At 40.6% G+C, this 20,990-nt stretch overlaps 1 protein-coding gene across 3 annotated transcripts in view; it reads left to right on the top strand.

Moving 5' to 3' along the window:
- Positions 1 to 20,990, top strand: part of PDE7B (phosphodiesterase 7B) — a 341,149-nt gene that overhangs the window by 254,267 nt on the left and 65,892 nt on the right. For all 3 annotated transcript variants that reach the window (XM_011978438.1, XM_011978440.1, XM_011978439.1), the window contains one exon: positions 7,297 to 7,380. In XM_011978438.1, the coding sequence (XP_011833828.1) occupies positions 7,297 to 7,380 (84 nt within the window). The remainder of the gene's footprint in view (positions 1 to 7,296; positions 7,381 to 20,990) is intronic.

The following is a 20,990-nucleotide window of genomic DNA, read 5'->3' as shown; positions in this document are numbered from 1 at the left end:
TTGGTAGGCTATTCATTATTTCCTCAATTTCAGAACCGGTTATTGGTCTATTCAGAGATTCAACTTCTTCCTACTTTAGTCTTGGGAGGGTGTATGTGTCCAGGAATTTATCCACTTCTTCTAGATTTTCTAGTTTATTTGTGTAGAGGTGTTTATAGTATTCTCCGACGGTAGTTTGTATTTCTGTCCTCACCTATTTTTCAACATTTTGTGTAATGTTTTGCATAAGCATTTGTTGAAATGAACTAAATCAGTCTAGGATCCCCTCTGAGCCTGCCCAAGAACTGGCCCCTTTGCTGACTCCCATACCTAAATGTTCTACCAAACTGCGAGATACCTACACACTCCAGTGGAGTCTACATCTCCCTATAGTCTATCCTGCACCACTGGGGGTTCATGGGTCCGAGCTCTGGTCCACAGCATACCTGTTGTACTGGGCATATAATGTTGCTGTGAAGAAATACCAGGATAAACGTTCAGTTTTCCTCAGGACATGGTTTTGGTGCTCACTTTTATAAACCCTGACATGTCCAGCAGACAGAGTAGAAACACAGCCTGGAAGACTGAAGGACCTGTGAATTACATCATGCATAGTTGTTCCTGGTCTCTGTTGTGGAGAATGGAGATGCTGGCCACGTGCAGGAGTGCTTTAGAAAGCAAGGGTTCCCGAGGGCACCTAGAACCCCAATTTAGTCACTTTGTAAGCTGTCTGTGCTCCTCAGGACAGTGGGGATCATACACACACCTATGTCTGGGGCATGTCACAAGGACTAAAGACGGTCATACACATAAGGCCCTTCAAACAGATCCTGACACTTAGAAAACCCTCCTAAAAATACCAACAATTAAGGAGCGGGTAGGGGGCGGGTGGAGGGGCGGGAAGGAACACAGAAGGTCAGAAGAATGCTAACTAAGTAAGAACAATAGCTACTGGTTTTTGAGTGCCAACTATGAGCCAGGCACTGTGCTAAGTAATTTATATATAATGCATTTCTAAAAAGCAACAAACTTTGCTTTGTTGAGATTCCGGAGATTAAAAGTATTATCCTAGAAATACATGAATGATGCATAATCTTAGACCCATCCGTGTTTCATTACTGAAGGCAGACCCAGACTGCATAGTCCCCAAGGTGACTCCTCAAGTTGTTCTCCTTCTACCCAACCTTTGTAAGAAGATATGTCTTTGTGTTCTTTTAAGTTCTTTTACAGCTTCTTGAAATTCTCCTTAGGCATTCCCGCTGCTTCTTGTTCAATATCTTTTTTTATGAGACTCCTGTGTTCCTGGTGATTGAAGCTTACTTTTTTCTCATTTTCTGTCTGAAAAACTATCAGCTCAAAAATGAGGATTGCTCTTGTTAACACTAGTCTAAAACCTGCCTTACTGTCTTTAGAAAATAAACACACTACTATTTACATATTCACTTTTGCAGCATTCAAGTTCCAAAATGCACGTTTGTCAAAAAGCCATTCTAAGCTAAAGATGCAAGGTGGTGCAGTATTGTTTGGCAACTCGAACTTGGTGAAATTTCCCTTTTCTCTGATTTTGATATACAAATCAAGATTTTTAAGAAGAAAAGAAAGAAAGAACTTTTTTCACATGCAAAGAAAATTGTATTTCATTCCTTTTGCCAAAAATATGGTTTCTGGACGACTAACTCCTGGTTTGCCTCTTTCCTACATACGAAGCTCTCTCACTGACAGCCCAGGAATACACAGCTAGTGAAACAGACCAATGGACAGGAAGCCTCCTACTTGGCCAGTTCAGCACATAGTGCTTGGTGACCAGACAGGCCCAGCCTCACTCAAGAAAGTAGAAGATTGAACCTCCACCGGGGAAATTTGGGTCTAATCAGCCATCTTGGCTCCCTCCTGTAACATCACGGTACTCGGAACAATAATCTCTGCCTGAGTTATCTGAACTGGCTGCTTGTGCTACCCCACAAATCTATGGAGTGATTAAATTGCACAACCTTCCTCCTCTCTTTTAGGCCAGATAAACATCTTACGAGAAATCGTTCACTTAGTTAATTTGGAGAGTAGTCAGCTGAAATAAACAACGCTTCCAGCTGAGATGTGCAGTATGGTGAAAGTTCTTGTCTGAGATATGGGATCTGGGTTTTCTCTGTCTTTATTTTGCAAGTGGTGGCAGTGACATGAATTAGTAATGTGCTCAGCAAGCTCAAAGGAATACCTTTCATGAGAGCTGCTTCTTTCCCACCATATTTGGGCTGCTTTGCGGCTTCATCTTTCTGATACCAGCACTATCTCATCTTCCTGGTTCCTAGTGACACCCCTGCTATGAATCTCTATCTAATATTCCGTGCAACCTGTTTATACCAAGAATGTCACTATCTTCTTCATTCATCTCAGATGCCATGGGAGCCCAGTAGCTACTGCTCTGTCCCTCTCTGACACCTTTTCCTCACCCTGAAATGACCTTGACATACCACGACAGGGGCCAGAGTCTGGTTCTTGTCACATGGCTTTGTTTCAGCCACTGTAAGTTGTCATCGCTGTCAGAGTCTCCACCCTCTTTGCCAGTTACATAAGAGGCCACATAGACGTCTGCTTCCTAGCACAAGCTTTTATTAACCAGAGGCAGCACGAGAGGCCAAGTAAGCAATAGGTCTATTCCGGAGCCATGTCCTCAGGGAGGGTGAGGGGCTGTAGTCAGGTCAGGTCGTGGCTCCTGGGGCAATTCGGCTCAGCTCTGGGCCTGTTTGCAGCCTTCAGTACAGGGGATGACATGTGATGTTGTCAGCCTGAAGGGGCAAAAAAAGCAGCAGCCCTTTCAAAATCAGAATGCCCCTGCTGTTTGTTTCCTTTTGGAACACAATGAGAACAGACTGGGGACATGACTCTGGGCTGTCAACGCTTCCTACCAGCTTCCCCAGCACCTTTCATTTGCCAGAAGAAAAAAAGCAAGTTGCTTAAGTTAAACAAGGACTTAATGAATAGTCAAAATAATTGTTTAGCTTGGATATAAGGCCTTAGGTAAATAGATGATTGCCTGAGACCCTGGGCCAGGAAAAGCAGCTAGGCAGGACACCGCTTGTTCTTTCCCTCGGACAACAGCCCAGTAGCCTCTGCTCCTCTGAGGACTGTTGTTACTGAATTAATTCTCTCTTCCCACCGGCGTATTAAAGCAATTTAATATCAGAACAGGCTCCTTCAAGCAGGGAGAAGGAAAGAAAACTTTCTATATTAGAAATATACCATTAACACATAAATCCTACTACATGAATGCTTCCATTAAATGGAATGCTTAAGAAGATTGGGAATATCTGGTGTGTTTGTATTGAACTGTTTTCATGTTGTGAAATTTCTCAGATGCATTGTTAGCATACTTAACAACTGTCCTGCCTCCTGCCTTATTGGTATTTTTAACATGATTTCATCCTTTTGCAAATGATTATTTACTACACCAAAGGGGCATTGTCAGGTTTCTGAGGAATCAGCTTCTCAAAGTGCAATGTAGTTATGGACAGTGTCGGCACTGAAATGGAATCTTCCAGGTATGGTTTCCTTATTTGTTGTTAGTGCTGACTTGTTTGGGTTTGTTTGCTTGTTTAGGTATCTTTGCCCTCACCTGGCTCCATTGCTACTTATCTCTTCTTCCCAAAGTAGGATGCAGTATGAAAATTTGTTGTCAGCTAATTTCAGTTCTGCTGAAGAATACTTTTAGTAATTGTTTTCTTACTTGAAAGTAATAGATTCCTTGTTGATCCAGGACAGGATTTGCTTGTCTTGCTTGTACAGTCCATTTCCACTGAACTGCTTTTGATTCAACTGTGAACTCATCAAGGGAGTGGGATTCTCCTGGTATTCTTTTTCCACAAATCATTATGACTGTATATTTGGTTTATTGGCAAACAGCAATCAAAGCATACATTATGTAAGAAAAAGTTAATGCTGACCTGTTTAAACAATTTTTCGTCTTAATAATATAGGAGAGTGGTTAAGAACATGAGGTTTCAAGTCAGTTCTGAGTTTAAGCATAAGCTCTGCACTTTCTAGCTCTATGAGTCTGAACAAATTATCAAATTTCCATTGGCTTTGTTTCCTCATCTGCAAAATAGTCAAATAATAATAATAATAACTACTTTGAGTTGCTGGGTTGATGATGTGAAATAATATGTGTAAAATGCTCAGCACAGTGTAAGTATTCAATGAATGTTATCTACCATATTATTTTCACATACCTTATAATTTCCTTACAACAACTCTGTGATGTAGACAAAATTGCTATGATTTATGCAACTTAAATATTAGACAACTGGACTTCAAAGTGATTACTGATTCATCCAGGGTTACCCAAGATGGCAAAACGTTGGTCGTCTCAGTACAGGAGCCCCCAAGTTCCCAGTGTATTGCCCTCCCTTCATCCATTCGGCCACAGGGTACTCTTCCTCAGTTTCCCTAAATCTAAAACCTTACATGCTAATGGGCCTCCTCTGCCCTAGACTCTCAGGTGGAGACCAGGAAGAAATCCTGTCACAGGCATTAAAACCTTCGTCAATATTACATAGACACTTTCTGGGGAAATGGTAACCTCATAGCTACAAAGTCAAGAGGAACTCTTTGGTAATACTGAGAAGAAAATACTAATGGAGAAGTGATTTCCAAAAGGTGAGACTGAAAGTGCTGGAAGGAGCCCATGAGATTACAGCAACAGGTCAACAAATCCACAAGCCCAGTCTGCTTGGTAGACAAAATCTATACGGTCTCCTCCATGCATCATTTTTACTATATACCATTATACAACACAAATGTGTTTAAAGTCAGTGCGTCTGTTATATCCTTTTAACATGCTGTATTTTCTCAATTGATATTAAAACTACAACTTCTTTTATGTGAGGATCTAAGAATTTCATTTCTTTTTTCATTTTAAAAACCTGGTCTACACACTCCATAAGGTGTGTGTTTCTAACCATAAGGTTAGAAACCAGTGGTATTGTGGAGAGAGCTCTGCCTATGAAGTCTAACAGCCTAGATTTAAGTGCTAGCCCCACTGACTATAAGCTGAAACCACCATCAACTTAGGCAGCTCAGTTAAAGCCCATAAATATTTACTATATCAGGACTTTAAGGGGCTTGTGCCTTTACCTGGGACTACAGAGCGAATAGTAGTCCTTTATAACCATTCTTCTCTGAGCCTCTATTTTCTTACTTATAAAGTAAACAGAATAAAGGTGTCTCTGCTGACTGGGTTATTATGAAGACCCAATGAGAAAAAAAAGCAAGAAAATAAATACATTGTCATGTTGTGAAAGTGCTTTGTAAACATATGATGTTCAAGACAACTGCTGAGGAGAGAAGAACACTTCAACTTTCCTTGGTAGCTTTCCTTTATTGACCAGCCACCCCATATCAAAATAAATAAGTACATTTTTTTAAAGCTAACAGCATTACCCTCATTGATGTAAGTTTACATTCACACCTATAAAAGTACTTTTCCATCTGTTTCCTCTTCCTCTCACTTTGGTTTATAACATTTATCCATAAATTACAATATTCTTTCATATCAATATGGCAATGTAATATCAGATTACACAAAGCATTAAAGAAGGCACCAGTATAAAATTCAAAGCAGAGAATAGCTCAAGAGCTCATGGCTTGCACTTTACAACCCCAAGTACAGTACACTCAAGGCCCATCTGTGAGGGTCATTTTAAGCATATCAGTTGCATGAGTTGCAGCTGATGGGGATCTCACCCAGGTCCTGATTTCCTCCAGGAATTAGGAAAGGAAGGAGAGAGGACTGTTCTTCCTTTCAGCTCCTAGGCCGGGGCCCCAGTGCCACCTTAGTTTGGGGAAAAGGTGATTTATGGGAGGGTACCCATTACTACTGGAATTGAAACCTTCCCTGATTCAGTTCTTCCAGAGATATATTATATCTCCCGTATTTCTACCTCTCCTCTGATTCCATAGTATATATAATAACTGGTGAATTTGGCCTTTATTTCTACTCTTGTCAACAGAGAACATTCACTTAGAATCCACTAAGTACCAGACAGCATTCAAAGTGCTATGGAGAAATGTAAATAACATGATATGCATGATCCCTGCTTTGCAGGAGTTTAGAAGGAAGCAAACCAGCATTTATTGCCAGTCAGTGAGTATTATTTTAGGTTCTCTGACAAGGACACTTCGAAGTGGGTCTTAACTTCATTTTATAAATGAGGCATCTGAGGCTCAGAGAAATAAATCTGCCAAGATCACACAGGTAGCAAGTGTCTCAGCAAGGTTTCTCCAAAGCCTACCTTGTTCTAAAGTCCATGCTCTTTCCACTCTACTCCGTTACCTCCTCTGATGAGAAAGACAGGACACATACCAAAAAGGAAAACGAACACAGATATTAAATATGAAAGGAAACCAGCCAGGTACGGTGGCTCACGCCTGTAATCCCAGCACTTTGGGAGGCTGAGGCGGGTGAATCATGAGGTCAAAAGATCAAGACCATCCTAGCCAACATGGTGAAACCCCTTCTCTACTAAAAATACAAAAGTTAGCCAGGCGTGGTGGTGTGTGCCTGTAATCCCAGCTATTCGGGAGGCTGAGGCAGGAGATTCGCTTGAACTCAGGAGTCAGAGGTTGCAGTGAGCTAAGATCACTGCACTCCAGCCTGGCAACAAAGTGAGACTCCATCGCAAAAAAAACAAAACAAAACAAAACAAAACAAAAAAAATATATACACACACACACACACATATATATATATATATGGAAACCAAATAAATAAGTACTAGAAACTCTACAGACTGTCCTGTGTGCAAGAGTAGCCAAATGCCTGGAGCAAGGCTAGCCTGTGAGGCGATTCTAAAGCACATTAATGATACAGTATGGAAAAAAGGAAGGTGGATGCTAGTCAGAAAACAATTGTGCTGGAACCAAGAAAAATTATAGTCTGGGTGATTAACACTTCTAAGAATGAAAGCTACAATGCAACACTCATTTATCCTTCTGGATTCAGATGCTTTGTCTCTGTGGCCCTGGGAAGCATAAAAATACTTTTGTCCTTTTATGGAACTTTGTGAGTTGCTGTGATTTTCACAGACCCGTCTTCTGAGCACATACAAGAGACCCATGTTCCTTGTTGGTGTATTGCCAAGCTCATTACACTCAGCATTAAATATCCCTTTCCACACAGCACTCGCTTCCGTATGGTAAAAGGGAACCATTTTTCTCCTGACATCTGGGGTTGGTTTCATTGAGGATTTACACAGGATTTACAGGGGAAAAGTGAATGCACGTGGCAATGTTTTCAAGCCTTTGTTTGGATTTTCTGTTTTCTAGGAGATATACGACTAAGGGGTCAGACGGGGGTTCCTGCTGAACGCCGTGGTTCCTACCCATTCATTGACTTCCGCCTACTTAACAGTGAGTAATCAAGTGTACCTGGAAAGGAACAAACGTTTTCTTCAAAAAGAAAAAAAAAAAAATCCTCATTTCCCTCTGAACTTCAAAACGTTCCGGGGTCTGCCTTCCTTCCTGAATCTCTCTTCTGCCAACTAGAACTTAACCCTTTGTCTTTGAATTTCCTCACAAGTGAAGTAATTCTGGCCCTGCCCTACCTCTCAGAGCTTCAGTGAGGGTCAACTGAGATCAGGTCAGCTTTAAAAGTATAAACCTCTGGCTGGGCGTGGTGGCTCATGCCTGTAATCCCAGCACTTTGGGAGGCCAAGGTGGGAGGATTGCTTCAGTCCAGGAGTTGGGCAACATAGTGAGACCTTATTTCTACAAAAAATCAAAAAATTAGCTGGGCATGGTGGCGCAGCCTGTAGTCCCAGTTACTTACTTGGGGGCTGAGATGAGAGAATAGCTTGATCCCAGGAAGTTGAGGCTTCAGTGAGCCAAGATCTCACCACTGCCCTCCAGCCTGTCTCAAAAAGAATAAAAAATTTTTTTTTATAAAAAGTGTAAGTCTCAAAAACTGTGATGCCCTATACAGGAAAGCTACTATTTTCATTTTCCAGCACATTCTCTCTACCTTCAGCCAGAGCTAGACTAGGTGAGATTCCATTTTATTTTTGAAACCCCCACAGGGAATCCTCTTCTACAGTTGCCCTTAGTAACCCACGCATTATAGAATTCTCACTTCTTTGTCTAATATAAATCCTCAAGGTCTATTCTTGCCTTCCTGGTAAAACTCACCATGGCAAAATCCAAAGCATTGCTGCTTTCTCCCTTGAAACTTACAAGTTCATTGACTTCTTCCTTTCCCTCCCTAACCTACTCCTCATCAGGAGTTTTGCTCAACCTTTGGTCCATAATTTTCTTAAGCTTAGGTTCCTTTGCAAACCCAAACCAGTGACCGGTCATGCCTCCAGATTTCATATCTTATAACGATCGTAATCATCCTTCACTGTAGACTTGTAGGGGAGGTGGAAGAGCAAGTGGATAAATTTCACAATTTGCTCCAAGGTTTTCAGTGTTTGGTTCTCATATCACTTCCCATCTATAAATTTCAAAGTACTAGATTATACCCAAAGAATATTACTTTCCTTTGACATAAATAAGCTCAGCTAAAGAGGTCATTTGATTTACTTCAACCCCTGGAAATTACTAGGAGAAATTAGAACTTGTTATTTCTAATCCTTCAATCCTTGAGAGGCCAATAGTAGGTGGCATGTTTGTATTTCTCCTGGCTTGTTAATCTCCCCTATCAATGTGCAATGTCTGTTTTTTTTTTTGTTTTTTTTTGTTTTTTTTTTTTTTTGCACTTTCAGGGACACAGAGACTTGGAATAATTCTTTCCACACTAGAGATAACCTTCCCTACCCAGACCCTCAAAAATGCTTTTTGGAAGACCGAATTGAGCCGTTAGACCAATGCAATAATATGGGATACAGCCTGTGGGAGCTCTAATGGTCTCTCTGACCTTTCCTTATACCCTGATTGGGCTGTTCCAGCTACCCGTGGAAGTTACACGTTTGACAGTCTCTAGACTGAATGGATTTCCAGGTCCTAGGCATGTGGTTTCTCTAAGCAGGACAAGGATGAGCAAAGGGTTCCACTTCACGGTTTCATATAGACCAGAACTCTCCAACAGCATCCCATTTTGAAAGTGGGAGAGAGAAAACAACCAAAAAGCCTCTTCTCAATAGTAGATGAGTGTTAGTTCATGTTTTCTGATATGAACCACAAAGGAACTAGGAAAATAAGGGGATATTTCTGTTTATAATTCCAAAGTTCCATTATTTTAAAACCTTAATCCCAGTGTTAATAAGCAACTTTACTGCTAATGGTGGTTATCTTTGCAGGCGGGACAGTGGAACACTTTTTTTGTTTGTTTTTGTTTTGTATTTTTTTTACAATTTGCCTCTTTTACTTTTGTAATCTGAAAACAACGGCAAATATAAATGACATTTAAAGAGAAACTCATTGCAGACAATATTTCAGTGTCATATTGTTCACCATGTAAGAGATCATCTGCCAGCAGCTGCTATCCTGTCTCCCCTCTGCTGAGATCCTCCAGGACTTCTGAGTACCTGGGCTCAACCCCAGCCTCGTTCCCCTGGCCCTGGATGCTGCCTGCCCCTCCACCCCCATTTCACCCCACCTGGTGCTCACAGTCCTCCACTCGTCGAGTGACAGTGCTGGCCATCCACCCTGAAATTCCCTTCAGGGTCTCCTCAGCATTCCATTCTGGATAACTCTTTCACCCATGTCTCTTACTCTATAACATACTGCAGAGGCAATATTAATTTTTCTTTAGCATATTTTCCTTTATATGAGGTCTCCAGTTTTTTTAATGTATCAAACACACCCCAAATAGACTATAAGATCCTAAAGACAATCAATTGCTATTGATCACTTACTGACTATAGTTAACTTACCAATTATTAAAGGGTCTCCTCAAAAACATTATATTAAATAACTGTGAATATAAATCATCCCCTGTGTTTAACTGAACAACACAGGTAGGAATGAAGACCTCTAAGATATTCCTTTATTTGTGATACGATTTACCTCTTGGTATAATGCACCATAGACCCCATTGATGAGTTGAAACTAGAACAGATAACATTACTGTGGTCACCCTCCACAGTTCCTAACTTAGTTTGCAATTACAGCAGCTTGTCACCATGGAGCAGAGATGTATGAACATCTGTGTTAGTCACAGTCACATAAGGTGTATATGTCATATCTCCTACCACTTCATACACTGTCTACTTAATTCTCTTTAATATCACTCATGTCCTTGTGGTTTGCCTGAGTTGTTAGTGTGTGCTTTATGCCTAAAAGGAAACATCTTAGGACATCTAGGGATTTTCTCCTAGAGCTTTTCTCTTCACCAGTTCATTCTTATTCTACACTGTAAGAGCTGAGCTAGTTTAAAGTGATTCTTTAGATCGCTTACCTTAATTTTGAGTCAAGTTTTTCCCAGTGTGGGCACAGACCCCAAACTTCATTTCTCTCGGGTGCTTGCAGTTTTGTTCTCTCTCCCACAGTAAAATCTAATCTAGGATTTTTTTAAAACCATTTATAGGAAAAACCAAATCACCATAGCCGTCACTCCCCAGCTCTGCATCCCTGCAGCCTTCCTTCCAAAATGTTAGTGAAACCCACACAACTGCCATCCCCTTTCCAAAGTGTCGCCGGGTGGGTGTCCCTCTCCCACCCACCTCAGTACATGCATGAATCACTGGAGCACGCAAGAGCAGAAACGTATACTAAATAGTGAGGCCCATGCATTTCCCCATTGGTCCCATTAGTCACAGCCCCAGTCTGTCACAGGAAGGCAGGGAACATCAGAATTAAAATCTAAAATTACTTGTCTTCAACCAGAACAGTTTCTAGGCATTAAAATGGATTACTAGGTGGCTCACGCCTGTAATCCCAGCACTTTGGGAGGCCAAGGCGGGTGGATCACAAGGTCGGGAGATCGAGACCATGTTGACTAACATGGTGAAACATCATCTCTACTAAAAATACAAAAAAATTAGCCGGGCGTTGTGGTGGGCACCTGTAGTCCCAGCCACTTGGGAGGCTGAGGCAGGAGAATGGCGTGAACCCAGGAGGCGGAGCTTGCAGTGAGCCAAGATTGTGCCACTGCACTCCAGCCTGGGTGACAGAGCGAGACTCCATCTCAAAAAATAAAAAATGAATTACTAGAACAGAAGTGGACAAATGACTGCCCACACACCAAATCTGTCCCCTTTTCCTGCCTGTTTTGGTAAATAAAATTTTACTGGGATATTGCCATGCCCATTTGTTTATATGACATCTATGACTGCCACTGAAACAGTGACAAAGTAGTTGCATAGAAACTGTGTGGTCTACAAACTGCCCCCCCACAAACCCCAGAATACTCACTCTATGGCCCTTTATAGAACAAGGTTGCCAACCCCTAGATTTTTTTAAGCAGATTTAAGAGAGCTTTATGACAAAGCCACAAGCACATTCAGTCCAGTCTGTTTACCTTTGTTAATGTCTTTTTGTTTCTGTTACATTTCCAGTGCCATCACTTTACTTTCAAGAATGGACTCATGTTGACTAAATTTTTATGAACAGAAGAATAAACAGAGAGGGAACCTCTGTTATTGATGCAGATTTTAAATTCCAATTTAAAATTATAATTTCTAATTGCACATTCTTCTGGAAGAGGTTATTTTTGCGGGGAGGGGAAGCACATATTTGGGGCAGAGGGAAACACAGTACTACTGATTTCATGTACCTATTGTCTGCATGTAAGGTGACTCTTGGTTTGCCTGGCATATTCCTAGTTTGCACATGTTCAGGAGTATTTATTAATAGTGCCATCTTTCATTCCCAGAGTGTCCTGATTTGGACACTAAATTACAAGGCCAACTGCTTGTATAGGTTTTCTCACAAAAGAGTATTTCAATTTGATGTTTCTCAAAGATCACATGCAGGAATAAGTTTAAAAGATCTATTGTATAATATAGTGTCTATAGTTACTAACAAACATATACTTGAAAATTGCTAACAGAGTAGGTTTCAAATGATCTCATCACAAAAAGTTATAAGTATGTGAAGTAATGCATAAGTTATTTAGCTTTACTTAGTTATTCCACAATGTGTGTGTGTGTATATATATATGTGTGTGTATATATATACACACACACGTATATCTTGAAATATGTTGTATACCATAAATATGTACAATTTTGTCAGTTAAAAATAATATCATATCATATGCATTCCAGGCATAAAGATTAGAAAATCATTTTCATAAGAGATTCATCTAGATCAATAGAAATACATAAGACTCATTAAAAGCTAATTTCATTTCCTGTTTCTATTTTACACACACAATTTAGAAGAGAGTCATCTCTATGAACTTCTTGAAGCTTTTCTGGATAAGTAGCAGGAAACTGTGGCCTCAGCACCGTTTGTGTGGAACATTGGAAAGATAGATCTTTAAAGACTGTTATCTTTACACCTAAGCATAGAGAGCCCGAACAGAGAGAAAAGGGGGACAATTGTTTTTATTCCAGATGATGTCCTAACACAGAGAACTGGAGGGACAGAAAAGTAATGGCTGTATTCTCCCAATGTCGATTTCCTATAGATTTATTTCATTTGCTAATATTGTTTGTAGGGGGGAAACAAAGGAGGAAAAAATGTAGAGAAGAGTGTTCCGAGACTTGTGGACCCAGAGGGGAGAGTCGCAGGAGCAATTACAACCTTCTGCAGAGCAGGCGGCTCCAGCAGCCCCGTCTACAGCTCTGTCTCCTGATTTAATATAATCAGCAGCCTGAGTAGATAATGACTAGGTTGAGATGTTCCCGTGGCAACCGTCTCAGAGCAACACAAAGTGATTTCCACACCGGCTCAGCAGAGGAAGTGACATACAAAGAAAACATGCTCAGGGACTGTGGAGCTTGAGGGAAAGAAACAGCTTCAGCCTGAGGTTTTAGGGCACCAAATATCTGCTGCCACAGAGAACCCAGAGCTCCAGACCAGCCCCTGGGCTTTGCAGTAGTAGGTTAATTGGCTATTTGTCTTTTCTTGCCTGTTAATTTGCTAATCTTGATCTTTAAAGCTCTATTCCTTCAGACTTGCCTCTCCTGTCAGGGTCATCTTAACTGCACAAGCATGAGGTCATTTTAGTAGAGCTACAAAAATATTTTCCTTTACTTATTATTTCCCAAATGGAACCAATATATACAAACATATATATTTTTTAACCTTTTTATGAAGAAGTGACCCAGAGACTCAAATATTTTTTAAAGCTGCCATCTAAAACATATTATACCCTGCAGCCATTCTTTCTTTGACATATAAAACACACTCTCCGTGAAGGACTGTTGACCAAAAGCCACTCAGTATGCTGGAAACCATCTGGCCCTAAGTGATAGCCCCATCTTAAAGATGGAGGGACAGTTTCTTTACAGACTCCATTTCCTATGAGAGAATTCTTGGCAGACAGTTACAGCCTTTTAGTAACCTTACAGATACCTTTTTCTGTCACCTATAAGAACTACACAAAATGCAAAGAATCCGAACTAAAATGTCATCGGATGATTTGAATTCAGTCATGCTGAGAAGATGCTATCCCACCCCCAGCCCTGTGTTCCCCAAGCGGAGAAGGGAGGTGTCCGCTGGGACTTGTTCAGACTTCTCCTCACACTTGTGAGTGCCAAGGTAACACCCTACAATTTCAAAGTTCAATATTTACCTTCCTCTAGAAGAAAGGCAAGGCACTCGCTGTGGCCATGGTGCTTTCTGGCTCAGCTGGATCTTGCTCCATGATGGTGCACTCAGGGCTTCTGGCTGCAAGCTCTCAGCACTTCAGCTGCGGAAGTCCCAGGGCAGCAGGATGGTTAGCCACTGAAATGCCACTAGCCTGCAGAAGACAGAGTTGGCGATGACCCCGCTCTCCCTATGACTACCCCTTGACGGAGCACCTCCTATGGGAGGCATTGTACCAGTGCTGGAGATGCAGAGATGAATGAGACATGGCCGCTGCCCTGGAGGGATTTACAGTAGCATAAGCTACTGTATCTACGATTTATTTACAAATAAATTTTGATGTGGTGTGATACACCAAGTAATACACGCCTGTATAACAGCATACATAATATAAGAAATATATGCATCTATGGGATTCAGAGGAGTTCAAGAAGGGAATAATTAACTCTGTCTTGGAAATTAAGGAAGGCTTCCTGGGAGGAGTTAAAACACAAGCAGATTATGGAAGCAACAGCGAAATAAAAGAGGGTTGTATGCTAAGGCCAACTATTAGTGCCATTATAAAATATGCTTTAAGACTTAAGAAACCGGGAGAACATTGTCAACGAGTTTGCTCAGCTAGATAAAAGTATTATTGAAAGACAAGGTATTCTAGTGGGATCCGAGCAGAGAAATCAGGAAAAATCATACAAAATATGTCTGAGAAAAAACATATTCAAAAAGAAACCATTTTCACCTTCTACATCTAAAAGTGAAAACAGCCACTGCCTGTTAACCTGCCTGACATCATTTAATGGATTACTTTTTATCTGAGGGATGAAAAATAGAAAATTGAGTTAGGGAGTCCAGTACTTCCTCTGGGTTTTCATTCATTTATTCATTCAACAAACAGAATGCCTACTCTATGCCAAGAAGGCCATGAAACCAAGGTGCTCTGAGCCACACCAACCACCACAGGACTGAGATAGCCTTTTGTATGATGGCTACCTTCTGTCTCAGACAGCAGTGGGACTGGGATCTACCAGAGACTCCAAACAAAAATATAAGTCAGTAAGGACTGAGGAGAAGGGGGAGAAACCTGCTATATGCTATATCTGGGCAGAAAATTCTGAGGGCTAGAAAGGAAGCTATGAGATATTCTGCTACCCTCAAAGATCAAACAGTCTCTTTACATAGACAAGAAAAATAAACATTACACCAAGTACCCTACAACAGAGTAAATGATCTAATTCTAAAATAAGTAACAATAATCAGAGACAAGAGAAGGCAGAGATTACCGAAGTACCCTGAGCAGAAGGATTTATGGTCTTGTGCTAAACCCTGAAAGATAAGACAGAGTGTTGACTGATGAAGGAATTGTCTATAATGGAGACTGACTTACATATGGGGACATAAAGTCATTAAGTAGGAAGAAGATCCAAAAAGTAGCAAATAAAGTTCGTTAACTAGAGAGAAAGTCTTGGGATGCCAAGATAAAGAATTCAAACTTGTCTCATTAAGCAGAGGGTCTCTAGAGAATTTTGAGAAAAAGATGAACAGGATAAAACAGTGTTTGAGAAAATTAACTAACATCCATATGTAGGAGACACAGACTTAATGAATCCAAAGAAATGTAGTCAGGCTGCAGACTGCGATGGCTGTAGAGATGAAAGTGTAAATCCACAGATTTCATATAAAAGAAGACATAAAACTTGAGGATACTGAATATTGGGAGAGCCAGAGTTGGTCTGGCCATCTGAAAAATTGGAGATGAGATCAACAGTCAGAAAAGTCAGAGGATGAGTTAGGGGAAAGATGGTAAGCTCCGCTGGGATAGGTTGAGTTTGCAGGAGAATCGAGTGGAAATGTCCAGAAGAAAGCTAGAAATAATGGACTGAAGTGCAGAGGAGAGGTCTATTTTGGAAATTCCACTTGGGAATCATAATCATTCATGAGCCATCTGGCCAGAACAGGCATCATGAAGTCAACCAACTACTTTTGTTCAGGGACCCCTGTATTTTTAGTTTATAATAAGCTTCATTTTGTAAAGCATTACAAGACTGTCCATGAGAAAGCCCACAAAGAAATGAGTTTCCTTTAGTGAGAAACTCTAAATTTTCCTCTGTGAGAAACTATTTAGACATTAGCGTTCAGGCACCACCTTACTCCCTCATGATGGATTCTATTGAATACAAAAGTGACTTGTGTCAGATCCCAGCGGGTTTGCTAACTCACCTGAACACAGCACAGAGAAATGGCCGTTTTCTACAACAGCACTTCCTTGAGAGAAACTCTAACCCACTCAAAGTATTTTCAGCATAGTGGCTTCTCTGGATATCTGGAGACATTAAAATATAGAGGGAAGCAGAAGTAAATTAAGTTTTTTTGACTGAAGTTACCTATGAGTCACTGAGCTAAAATGACTTGTTTGTTCAATAAAATTAAATTCAACCTCCTACCCAGAAACAGGCAGAGCCTATCTCTTGTGACCTCATTAATAAACCAAACGCAGGGCTATTTTTTTCATTGCCATCCCACCTTCAAAGTTTCAGAATATCTAAGGGGTTCACTGTGGTCCCCATTCTACTGTATGTATGAAAAACTAGAGCGTGGCCCCATCCTTAATATCTTTTGTATGTTTCCAAACTGAGATCTCAGGGTTCACACACAAGATCAAAAAGATCTTGTTTTCTAACTAGCAGACCAAATTGCCTTGGGGCATCTGGCATCTGGCATCTGGATGGTTTATTACTTTTAAGTAACATGAGGAAGGAGGGCAGAAGTTATGCAGGAAAGTCCCAAGAAGAAGTTGGTCAATGCCACTACATCTAACAACGACCACCGTAACAGCTGTAGTCTGAGAGGTGCTTAACCCCAGGCACAGGGTGTATAAGGCCAGGTGTACACCCCTCTTAGGCAAGGTCCCCAGGATGTAGGTCTCTTGGAAGCCCAGAAGCACAGGAGAATTGCTGTGAATACTAAAAATAAAAATGAGTCCCTTCACAACCAAACCACGGCTGCCTCTCTGCCTCTTCTACCATGGTTGCCCCACCCAGAGCTCCAAGCTCACTAAGTCATCATCAGTAGAGGGAGCCCACAGAAAAGACCATGAGCTTTGAAGTTAGATGTGGGTTTGAATCCTACTTACACTGTGAGCTTGAAAAAGATGCCCAAACTACTTAATGTTCACATACATGCAAGGAGATTTTAATTCCACCCTGACTGGGTTGTGGTGAGGAGTAAATGAGATAAATGTGTTCAGAAGCCTGCCTTGCTTTTAATAGGTCCCTAATAAATATAGTTGAGTTTTGGATGTCCCTTCTCTCTCTGCTGAGTACATCCCTCTCCTGCCACCTCTTCTCCTAGGAAGCATCTGTTCACCCTTCAAGCCGTGGCCCCATTATTATGTCCTTTGTGAAGCCTTCTTCAATCCTCCCAAAGGAGTGATCTCATCATTCTCTCTGCACTCCCCACTATATCTTCCAGAAAGCATCATCACATTGTAACTGCAAAGTCATTGAACCTGAATTTCTGGAGGTAGAGCCCAGGATATTTTCAAAACAGCCTCAGGCAACCTGAAGCAACAAGGCTGGCTCTGGGCCTTCCAGGAGTATTTGGGAACCATGATATATGTCAATTATGGCATACAAATTATATCTATGCTTTGCACAGATAGACTCATTTAATCCCCACAAACACCCTATAAAGTAACCACTACTATTACAGATGAGGAAACTGAGGCTGAAAGAGGAGAAATAACTCAACCAAGGTCACCCAGCTTGTAAGCCAGAATTTAAACCCCAAATATATAATTGCAGAGCACAAGCTTTTAACCATAGTAAAGTATAATCCTTTTTACATATGAATTTTAATGTTCAAAGGCAATATATGATGCCGTATACTCCTTTTACATGGAACATATATATGACAATTTTTCCTTTTAAATATTTTTTATAAATTATGAAAATTTTCTTTTTATAGTACATTTAGATCATTTCCTTTTGGTATTAAATGACTTCAGTATCATTGAACAAATATTTCTATAACTGAATGAGAAAATATGTCATTAAACATCTAAATTATTAGATTTTGCAATATTTCTACTGTATTTTCTAATATTCCTGCCACTCTCGTGGAAGATGCCAAATGACAAATTGCGCATTTCATCACCTGACCTTGTGTTCTTTGATAAGAAAGAGAAGGGCGTGGTGGTGACAACTGAGGATACTTGTAAGCTGCCCCCAAAGAAGAAGGAAATGGAATCGCTATTGTGACAAATTAAAGTCAGATTTGTAGCTGCCACCAGTAGCTTTAATTTTTCTCAAGGGGGAGTTGGTTATTTCCTGTCGTGCAAACCATGAATTGCTGAAAGAAACAATTTCTCAAAATGTTTATAATATATTAGATAAAAAGAAGCAGAATAGAAAAGTCTATATCCAAAAAGAAGATCTCAGTTATGTTTATTAAAATATGCCAAAATCCTAAGAAGGGCTCTTTCTAGATAATTATTGTTCTTCTGTTTTTCTATTTTTTTCCTACTGGAAGCATGTATTCCTTTTATAATCAGAAAAAAAATGAGATTTTATTTTTAAAAATTTCAATGTCCGCCAGAAAAAGAACCTTTATTTTTTCTTCCAAAGGAATACCAAGATGCAGAAAGTGAAATTGCTGCCATAGGCCAGAAAACATTATTTAACAGGCCTAAATTGGAAAATTGGTTGGAAATTGTGAAGTTGGGTGTTTCTCAAAAGCTATGTATGCTACTTTACTTGTCATTTAAAAGTGAAATTTATTCCAAAGAGCACAAAATCAAAGTTCTTATTCACATTTAGACAGCACTTTACACTTCGCAAAGCTTTTGAATGAAGACACTCAAAAGATCATTGAACCCAGTTTTTCATTTTATACACAAACAAAAACAAAAACAAAACAGGCCAAGTGATTCATTGCAAAGCTATGAAAGAGTTAACCAGGGTTTGGCTCTTACATTCTGTCTTTCCACTCAACCATATAAGGCTTCCTTATATAAGCCTTACCTTCAAGATATAAAATAACTTTTACCACTTGCAAAGAGAGAAAATAAAACACCAGGATTCCCCTTGAAGGTGGTTGGTGTTGGCTCCAGAGCCGGCTGCCTGGGTTTAGATTCCAGCAGCAGTTGCTACAGGACTTTGATCTACTGACCCCTGGTCCTCTGATTCCCCCGGGCTAGAAAAAGATGGATTCACAAGTGCACACATCTCACAGGTTATTGTGGGAAGTAGTGAGTAAGCATGCTTAGCGTGCTAGCGTAATACTGCCACGGTATCAATTATTTTATTGTTACAGATATTAGTATTCCCATTTAAGAAGGGCATAGGACACATAACAATATAAAGTACTTGACTTATAGTGAAGTAGAGAATGGCCTATTAACCATTTTCAGTTTTCCATTCTTTAGTTTAACCTTTCTTCTGACAGGTATTTATTGAGCTCCCCCTACAATGCCTGCAGGATCGCTTTCCAACATGTGATTGTAAATAAAGTGGTAGAGAGACTGATGGCTGGAAAAATGAGGCTACGGAAGGTTGTTTTGTTTTGTTTTTCACAAGACATTGAAGCAAGCTGAAATCATGGTGAGAAGGATCTAGCTGAGAAAGAACCATGGAATAAATAGACCAGAAAAATCATAACTGAGAATAAAGTGTCCTGAGAATATGGGAGCAGATGACAGGCCTGAGAAAAGGAGGCAGCTCTCCTAACAGCAAGTGGGAGGAAGGAAAGAAGGGATGCCACGCAGGGAGTTTGGTAGGTTTTACAGCAGAAAAGTAAGGAATTTCCCATCTAACAATTTCGTGTTTCTCCATGAAGTAGCAAGCCAGGTAGAGAAGAGTAGAGAAGGGGCAGCCCCAGGGGCCACCAGAGCTTGGTAGTCTTGCTTTTGTGGCACTATATGTCACTATGGCCCAGAGAGATAGTTCTGTGCTCCACCTGGCCACCAGCAGTCAACGTCATCAAAAGTATCACAGGGAAATTCCATCGGCAGTGTGGTGGCCTAGCTCGGCCTTGGTCATCTAAGTCTTTACCATTGTTTTCAGCTTTCCCCTCCTCAGTTTGGGCTGGTATAGATAAGCCTACCACTATTCCCACCCTCCCCTACATGCCCACATCTCCCTTAGCAATGCAAACTGAAAAACAAGAAAAATTATAACCTTGTGTCTGACTCCCTCCCCTCTCCTTCCTGAGCTCATTTGTGCTCTGTGGGTAATATCATCTATAAGGAAGGTCTAGCAGTGGAAACAAGTTTTCCCTGTCCCTCAGTGTCTGGGCCCTATCACAGCCACCCCATCCACGTGACCATCCACTACTGGTCATTCATCACCTGAAGACAGCTGTGACTGCAGCTAGTTCACTTTTAGGCAGGGGTTGGGAAATGTTCCCTCCTTGCTTTCCTGTGATTCTGGATCCTATAATTCTAGTCTTTTCTCCCAAGAGATGCCAAGAAATTAGGCAAGTAGAAGCCCAGTATCGCCTTCCCTCTCCTACCTACCATTTTTTGACAATTCTTTATATGTGAGGAAAAAGAATTCCCCGTCTCCTGTCTTCTTTTCCCATTCTTTCATTTTGTGCTCTACCACATTAGCTTTATTTTCTGTTTTGGAGAAAATTCTTGGTAAAGATCAGAAGTTAAAAATCTATTTTTAGAAAGTCCTCCTTGGAAGACCTTAGATCATCCCTTTTTAAAAAAAAGGAGAGAGGGTAAACTAGATTACACTATTCACATTTATTGAGCAACTACTGTGTACCAGGCCATAAGCACTGTAAGAAATAAAGGATGAACAAAACATTATGGGAAAGAGCTGATACAGAACTCACTAAAACACCTGCTACACTGGCAAATGCAAGGAGGTTCTAATGGAGAAAGCACTGGACATTCTAGTGAAGGACCTTGTGGAAAGGTTGGCACTGGCATTTGGGCAATGACTGGATTTTTGTAAGTAGAGTTTTTTTTTTTAAGTGCATTCAAAAAAAGACCAGGCTTGGGAAAATGCTGGATACATTCAAAGGGCAAGCACCTTCAGATTCTAGGGTAAATGTATAGTGCTAAAAGAAGGGTACTGCATAGTTGGAGGGAAGGTAATCAGCATTGACGTAAAACTAGGCTGAAACCCTTACTAAATGTTGAGAGTCGGTTAGAAACAGACCAGTGATGGTCTTGAATGCCAATTTATAATTTAATCTTTTTTAAATGGATATTTCACTGAGGGCTTGTGAGTAAAGAAATATGTATTTTCTTTCCCTCATATCTTATGTAGCAAGTGGTTGCTCCTGCCTAATATTAAAACTAAGTTACAAAGAAATGGCCAGTT

The sequence above is a fragment of the Mandrillus leucophaeus genome, unplaced genomic scaffold (assembly GCF_000951045.1).
Source record: "Mandrillus leucophaeus isolate KB7577 unplaced genomic scaffold, Mleu.le_1.0 Scaffold194, whole genome shotgun sequence".
NCBI lineage: Eukaryota > Metazoa > Chordata > Mammalia > Primates > Cercopithecidae > Mandrillus > Mandrillus leucophaeus.
This window is presented reverse-complemented; position numbering and strand designations above follow the sequence as displayed.